Source organism: Platichthys flesus, chromosome 16, assembly GCF_949316205.1.
Source record: "Platichthys flesus chromosome 16, fPlaFle2.1, whole genome shotgun sequence".
NCBI lineage: Eukaryota > Metazoa > Chordata > Actinopteri > Pleuronectiformes > Pleuronectidae > Platichthys > Platichthys flesus.
Genome location: NC_084960.1, coordinates 6964714 through 6973092, shown reverse-complemented (window position 1 = coordinate 6973092; position 8379 = coordinate 6964714). Strand labels below are relative to the sequence as shown.

The window sequence follows — 8379 nt, the reverse complement described above, 5'->3', positions numbered from 1 at the left end:
TTAATGTCAAGTGCTTCCAGTAGCCGGCAGTTACACCGGTGCTGGAAAGAAGCGAGTGTTCTCAGTGGAAAACCCTTCCCTGAATAAATAGAAGCTATTATTAATATGAGTGCGATTGAGTGAGGTGTGTTTTTTCCCGTCTCTTTATCAGAGGTACATGAAAGAACACGCCTGCTCTTCAGGCTTAAAGAGCAAATATTAACATTCAGCCACATGGAGGAGGGAGAGGCTGATTGTGAACAATCTTGTTCCCTTAACGGCACAATGACACACAGTCCTTGGCCCGAGCCTCTGATAGAGACGAGCTGTTGGTCATGGAAACTCCTCCTAAATGTATTTCCAAGATGAAATGAATCGTTTCTATCAGAGAACGGAGAAAATTCTTTGAGCAACATAAATTCTACTGAACCCTTTGACTCAGTTTGTTTTTCATTATGAAATATGGGTTTATTTTGGCGTAAATGTGTAAATGGTAGTTGATCTGTATTTATATTGCTTTTCTAGTCTTGATTATCACTTAAAGAGCTTTTATTTGACCATTAACCCATTCCCACACACATTCAATCATTCAGTGCATATGGGCAGCTCTTTAGTTAATCTTTTTTCCATCTGTATCTTGCCCAAGAACACTTGGAATCGAACCGCCAACCTTCTGGCTACAGGACGACCACTCTGTGTGTGTGTGTGTGTGTGTGTGTGTGTCTGAGTGAGAACCAGCAACCTTGTCGTCTTTGATATTTGGCTGAGACACTGACTCATTTATTGGGCAGAAATTAACTCAAGTTTCGTTTTAACACATGACTTTCTCTCAGGACCTCACTCAAGTCATTTAGATAAATAAAATTCAGCAGAAAGGTAGAAAAAAGCAAATGTTGAGCGGTTCCCTTTGATGAAACCCATTTGCAAACCACAGGCTTTGATTCTTTTCTCTGATGGATTCCTGATTTTGGTAGCCATAGTTACCATAGGCATCCTCACGGTATACACAACAATCAAGAGGAAGATAATGTCTCTATAATATCTCAACAATACTCACACTTGCATCTGTAACTCTCTCTCTCCCTCTCTCTCTCTCTTTATCCCCTCTGTCTCTCTCTATACCCTGATTAGCTGATGGAGGAAGCCGGTTGATTAGACGGCAGAGCAGCCGGCCCTCTTGACCAATCACTCAGAGAGGTTTTCAGCTGATAGGGCGACCGAGGGTCAGATCCACCACAGACGTGAACATCCCTAATTTCTGTCTCTCTCTCTTTGTCCCTGTCTTTCGCAGGAGGGGCTGGTTCCCTTCATCTTACTGCCTGGCACTCTCTGAGCCACTCATGAATAACAACAGGTAAGGAGACTCCACGTTCCAGCAACACACACACACACACACACACACACACACACACACACACACACTCACACACACGCACAGCGGGCTTCAAGTTACAGCCGGCTGTATTGTTGGCAGTGTTTCCTCTGGTTACCCCTGTTAACCTTTCTCATCCTATGGGGGGAGGGGGGGGGCACTCCCATTCTTTAACCTTTGATTCCCACTGTGCTCAGGTTGTATTTTTATTTGTAAAAAAAAATATGTATCAGTCTCTCTGCCTATCCTCTGATTGGCGGAGTTTTCGTCTGGTTAGGGCTCCACAGAAGTCCTGCCAGTTTTGATTGCCACCTGGTGGCTGGATGTGGTACATGACATAAATCCTGTCTCCTCCTTGTTACCTGACGGGACATGGACCAAACTGGAACAATCAAATCAGTCAAACAAACTCAAGAGACCATCTGAATGTCTTTTGTTCATACATTGGTTTTTATGACACATGTGAAATGTGAACTGGACTTTTCACACACGCCCAGCAACACTTCAGGAAACAGGATGTTGTGTGCTGATGAATAGATTTTGCTGCTGCTGATAAAGAGGGGAGGGTGTGTGTGTGGGGGGGGGGGGGGGGGGGCACTCTTCAAAGAGACTAATCCCTGTTGGATTCATTTATTAGATCTTAATGTGCTGCACCTCCCACAGAGAGGCTGCCAGCAAAGTGCTACCAGTCCCTGAAACACAAAGTTTAAACCGTAAACCAGCGCTGCGGGACACAACACACACAGTCTGCATCCCATCACCCTAATCGTAACATCATGTCCGTGAACGCCACGTCAACTGCCACACAAACCTCCTCAGTGGAAACACAGAAGCTCACACACACAAACACACACACACACACATATGCCAGGAGACGCATGTGTGGTCTTTTAATTAGTGGCCTTTTTTTTACTGTCCTTCCTCCTTCTCTCCCTCCACTCCATCTCTCATCCTCCTGTTTCTCCTCCTCCTCCTCCACAGCGTGTCTGTTGCACCGTTCCGCAGCAGAAGTGTGGTCAACCTGCACCACCAGGACACGGAGACGGACGAGGCGACCATGGTGCTCCCCCCCGCCGACTACTGCGACAGCTCGCAGCGCAACGCCGTCAAGAACGGCTCCTTGTCCTCCGGCGGCGTCACCGCGAATAACGTCCAGCAGCACTCCCGCACCCCCTCCGCAGCCTCCTCCTCCTCCTCCTCCGATCACAACACGGTCAGTCAGTGGGTCGGTGATTTGGTTTGTGTGCCTTCGTGTGACATTTTCACGGTTTTGCCGAGCCATGTGTAAAAGAGGTTCATTAAGCCTAAGTACAGTTAAGCCCTGCCTTTTAGAAATGATGGTTCTAAGGTATGTAATCAGGTCAGAACGAGATCACCCACTGTCTCCTGCCAGACGGCTCCATTGTGCTGGCACAGTCCTGCCGCGGTGCCGTGAGGTTTACGTCTCACCTGATACTTTCTGTAGCAGGACTACTGTACCTCAGCGTGCAGCCTTATCTCACCTGCTGTTGACAGTACCTGTGTGTGTGTGTGGGTGCGGGTGCGGGTGTGTGTGTGTGTGTGTGTTTGTTGACACATGAGCCTTTAATGTCTGTGCAGGGAACCTGACCTCACTCTGATAGGCTCCCTGTGTCTGCTGACATACACATTCAAACAAATCTAATGCCGGGACTCGAAGACACTGGTGTTTGTTGTGAGAAGCCGCATGAGACGCAGACTGAAAAGGGTTCTGGATGTTTTCATCCTCTGCTCGAGGCACAGGTGGAATATAGTGTTTGAGATGAGACCTTATGATATACAATTAGATAAATGGTGGCTGCTTTCAATGAGGTTTAGGTGATTGGAAAAGGCACGTGTTGCTCCTTGAAAAAACAGACGGAGATTTGAACTTGCCTCTAGGAGTTAAGGAATAATAAATGAAACAATTCTTCATAAAAGGTCTAAAACAACTAGACACATATTATATATTTTGTTGACTTTTGTACTTCTGCAAAATAGTTTCCAACGGTGTTCAAATCTCTTCTACTTTAACTCCTGGGGCAAACTCTCTCTTGCCCAGAGGCCCTTTGACTTCGAACAGGCTCAGTAGGTAGAAAACAGATGGATTTTAACTCTGTCGGAACCATCAGACTCACTTCAGGTTAAAAAAGGTTTCGGTAATAAAACATCAAGAAATGTGTTAAACCGGCCATTTCCAGCTTCACTCGAACAACCTGATTTCTTCTCCAAAAAGTCCCAGGACTCAACCTCACGTGGTTGTAGGGGAGGACGATGGACACAGCTGGAGAGAAGATGACCTTTATTACAAAAGTCCCTGATGTGCTGACACTCGCTCTCCCGGAGACTCTGGGACACTGGGACAGATATGAGAACAGAGTCCGGGTCAGGCTGGGCGACTGAAGTCACCCGCAGTGCACACCCTCTCGTGTCAAACATCATTTCAATCCTTCCGTATTCCAACAGGGTCCTCGCTTTACAAATGTTCTTCCATTTCCATAATATGCAAAGGCTCAGAAAAAACGTGTGGTTTCCTTAGGCTAAAGCTTTTCTGGTTCCCATGCGCTGGATCAATGTAAATGTGTTGCGGTACGTCAGGGTCAAAAGCACACACAGGAATACAGTCGCGTGACTTCAGAGGACATTACATTGACTGGAACTTAACCTCCAAACATGTATTCAGTTTTAAATGAGGATTTGTTTATTGTGCCGATAAGGAAGACAAGCCCCCATAGAGTGGTTGCGTTAACAGATGTAGGTCCCCACAACATGAGGAATACCTGGACTTCACCCTGATCCTAAAAGCAAGTCCTAACCCTCAATGCCAAAATGTCCTCATTCTGTAAAGTTCAAAATGCTCCTCACAAAGATCTAGGCACAAGTACACACTCACGCAACACACTAACTACCACAATAACATTTTCACTCTTGTCAGCCATAGTGGGATATTCCCTTTTATGCTTGCATATATACATAATATATACATTCATTTGTGTAATTGACCACTGTGGATAGAGTCCTCAGCCGCAAGCAGACATACAGTGTGTGTGTGTGTGTGAGTTTTATTTTTAGTGACTCACAAACCCCGGATTTGACTTTATTTAAAGTATGCACTAAGAAACACGCATCGAAACACACACAAACACACACACACACACACACACACACACACACACACACACACACACACAGATACCAGAATAGACTTTGAGTGTGGGAAAAAGTTCCCTGCAGCTCTGTTGGACTATAACACACTGGTTTATGTTGAGCTCAGAGTGTGAGTGTGTAGGTGCGGTCACGTGTTGGTATGCATGTGTTTGGGCAATTGTGTTTAGGTTACTTAACAACTAGCCTGCAACTTTCACGTTCATTACTGTCAGTATAATACTGTGTGTGTGTGTGTGTGTGTGTGTGTGTGTGTGTGTGTGTGTGTGTGTGTGTGTGTGTGTGTGTGTGTGTGTGTGTGTGTGTGTGTGTGTGTGTGTGTGTGTGTGTAGGTGTGTGTGTGTGTGTGTGTGTGTGTGTGTGTGTGTGTGTGTGTGTGTGTGTGTGTGTGTGTTGAAATGATAATTCTGCCCCTGCGGTTTACAAGGATCATTACAATTTGTTTTGTGTGTTGTTAGCTTAAGTACATTGTGTTTGTCTACATTTGTGTCTTAGATGATCAGATTGCATTTCATGACTGATCCATCTCTCTGGCTGTGTTATTTCCACATAACTGAGTATAAGTGATGTGTGGGTCCAGAGAAGGAGAGCTGAGAGGAGGAGAGGAGACAGGAGGGCTGGGGGAGGTGGGGTTACCCTGGAATGTCACATGTCACCACCAGAAAAAAATGCACCCTCACTGGTTTTGTGCTTTGCGTGGAGGAGAAGATAATGACTCACAGGAATGAATATATTTAGAGGATGGAGAGAGAAGGAGAGATCAGAGAGAGAGAGAGAGGCTTCCAGAGAAAGTCAAAGGAGAGGACATGATTTTGACCTGAACGATCGGTGAGACAGGACAGGAGGACGTGGTGGAGACAGTCCTGGTTCCCTGACTGAGCTGTGAGGAAGCATCTTGAATGAACACAATTCTGCATTAAACTAGAACTCATTCAATCAGTAAGACCTTATTGTTGAAACAGTTTTCATACAAACCAAATGTAACACCTCCCCACGCACACATTCACTCTCACTCTCACACACACAGACACACACACACACACACACAAAGCAAGGCATTGAGAAATAAAGACAGGGAGGGAGGAAACACTATCTCACCAATTTGCAATGAGGAAACACTAGAGGTAGAATTTAAAAAAAGAAAAGAAGAGCAAAGGACTGCAGAATAGAAATAAGGATTAATGTGATTCTAACTGGGAATAGATATATCTGGAGGGGGGGATGAAACAATAAAGTAAAGTGCATTCAAAGGACAATTTTCTGAAAACAATAAAATATTTCAATTTAAAAGGATGAAGAAAGAACAGGCTAAAATGTAAATAATAGGACAAATAAATAAAACTCAATTGAAAGTCGTAATACAAGTTCTTTAATAGAAATCAACATCTGTATATCACACAGCAGCGTTAACCTTCTGCACTGACGTATAATTATTTTTAACTAATAACACACATTGTGTTGTTCATCATTTTAAACAACACACAAAAAGGGGAGACTACATACTGACCCGTCCGTGTGAGAAAAGAAATGTGTCCTTTCCCAGCCCTGATTATAGCTGCATGATCTGTGATCCTGACATCTGCCATAGGACAGATGTGACGCTGTGTTGGTCATGTGGGAAAGACCAGGCTGCAACTTCCGTCTCTATCTACTCCTGACCCCTTGTGGAATACGTGAAGCACTGCAGGTTGCAGGCATTTTAAATACACAGCCTGATGCCTCGAAGAAAAACTGTTAGTGATTCTACTACAACAATAAACAAATACAATAGTTTAATCTAGAGAGAGCAGTAATTTCAGATTTTGAACAGTTTTATAATCTCGTTGTTGTCGTTCACATGCGAGTGTGTAAATTGTAAGGTTTAAACGCCAAGTGAAGCTGGGCAGTAAAAGGTGTGTATTGTACAGGACACAGGGATCTCAGACACAGGTCCTGTTGATTTAATACACTGCCACTGAATCCACTGAAGAAAAGAAGAAACACACACTGTGGTTTCTGAGCTTTAACCACACCCTCTAAAGTTCACGACCTCTGTGGTGCCGATATTCTGAAGTGGGGCAAATTTCGGTTCTCTTTTGGTTTGCTCATTTAAATGTGGATGTAAACAACCTCATCTGCATCAATACCAGAGTTCAGTCGGCAAATGTCCACAAGGAAAACGTATTAATTCAATATTCTGCCCCCGTGCCTGTGCTCACTGACTTGTCATGAGAAAACTTAATGCACTTGAGCAGACTTGAAATTCCAGAAGGTCCAGATTCCTCACGGTGTCTTGTGACGTGACGTCTTTCCCACGCTCTCCCTCACCCGTGTTGTCATCCAGCGCGTCCACTCCAGCTGCCTGAGATGTGAAACATGAGAGAAACACGGCAGACAAGGGGGTGATTGTTGTATCCGTAGTGCAAAAGTGTTGTGGCTCCGCACTGTGTGATTGTGTATCTGTTTTCTCCACAGGGAGCCCAGCCCAACGGCGTCTCCAGAACCCAACCGGCCTTCCTCGCGTAAGTCACAGACCAGGAGGATTCGTTTTCTCTTGTTTTGCTCGGACACACGCTCATCACTCGTCTCTGCTGCTTCCCCACAGGGGAGGGAACCCGTTCGCCACGGTCAGGCTACGTCCGACCCTCACCAACGACCGCTCCGCACCGGTCATCTGATCCGTGCACGTCTCCGCCCGTCTTCAGGTCCTCCCCGGCCTCCCGTCGTCCTCACACCCAGGACGTGCAGCTCTGCCCTGCCTTCACCTGACCAGCAGCTGTCTCTGGTCCTGGATGAGACTGGACAGACGTCGGCCAGCACTGACACACAAAGTAAAACAAAACATGCCATCTGAATCCGGGATCCCCCTGACCGCTGCAAACTCTCCTGTGGAAGTATTTTGGGAGCGTTTTATTAACAGTTGCTCATATATTTAAAATAATGTCTACTTGTGTCCTTCTGTGTGTGGTGGTGATATCTCCTTGACCACAGTATTTGCCGGCACTTGAGAGCTAGACGAATAAAACCGGTCAAAAGAAAATATTTACGCCCGTTCATGTTGCTTGTTTATCGTGGAAACACAACTGTTAGTAAACATTTCTGTTGCCATAGGACAGAAGAAGAATGTACTTTTATCAGGACCTCTTGTGTTTGTGGTCTTTATGAAAATGCTGCAGCATCTGGGATTGATTCCAAAGAATGATACCGGCCGCCGCAGCGAGGAGAGAAAACTGCAAACATTCACAGAGATGCATCCTGAAGTGATCTTTATCCTCATCTCCCTCTTGTATATAACTTTGTACAACAGACATCGTTGTCCTTCGCCTGTAGAGACGCCTGTCAACTGTAGAGCTCGACGATCATGGAGACGGGACTTTTGCCTTAATGACCCACACGGTACAAACCTGCTGTAAAATACTATTTACCTGCTGCACCCTTCAGATTGTGGACATGGAGCTGCGACATCCCAACGATCCCAGTGCAGTCGTTTCTGCTTTAACCATCACACACGGCACAGCCTGTAAACTCATCTTCCATATTACACCCTTACTAGAATGTGCTGTAAGAAAAATAAAGATTTATTTCTTCAGTTTGCTGTTTAAGTTGGTCGTGTATGAGGATTTTACGTTTCCTCCACCAAATCGAGGTTGTGTTTTAATCCGGGTGTTGTTTGTTTATAAGTAGGATGACACAAAAACTGCTGAAAAGATTCACATGACATTTTGTGGAGGGATGGGGAAGTGACCCAAAGAGGAACCAGTACAGTTCTGTGTGTGAGTCCAGAAAGTTTGTGTTACTTTTGTACGCTTGTTTTCCCAGGGAAATAATTCATGGTTCATTCAAGGTTGTGAAGCCTTTTCATTTCACAGCCCTGCAGCCGGACTGGT

At 45.2% G+C, this 8379-nt stretch overlaps 1 protein-coding gene across 1 annotated transcript in view; it reads left to right on the top strand.

Annotated features, from left to right (window-relative positions):
• Positions 1-8081, top strand: part of LOC133971298 (brain-specific angiogenesis inhibitor 1-associated protein 2-like protein 1) — a 26416-nt gene extending 18335 nt beyond the window's left edge. The window contains exons 11-14 of the mRNA XM_062408592.1: positions 1267-1333; positions 2333-2564; positions 6968-7014; positions 7098-8081. Of these exons, the coding sequence (XP_062264576.1) occupies positions 1267-1333; positions 2333-2564; positions 6968-7014; positions 7098-7170 (419 nt within the window). The 3' untranslated portion in view covers positions 7171-8081. The remainder of the gene's footprint in view (positions 1-1266; positions 1334-2332; positions 2565-6967; positions 7015-7097) is intronic.
• Positions 8082-8379: the final 298 nt, after the last annotated feature.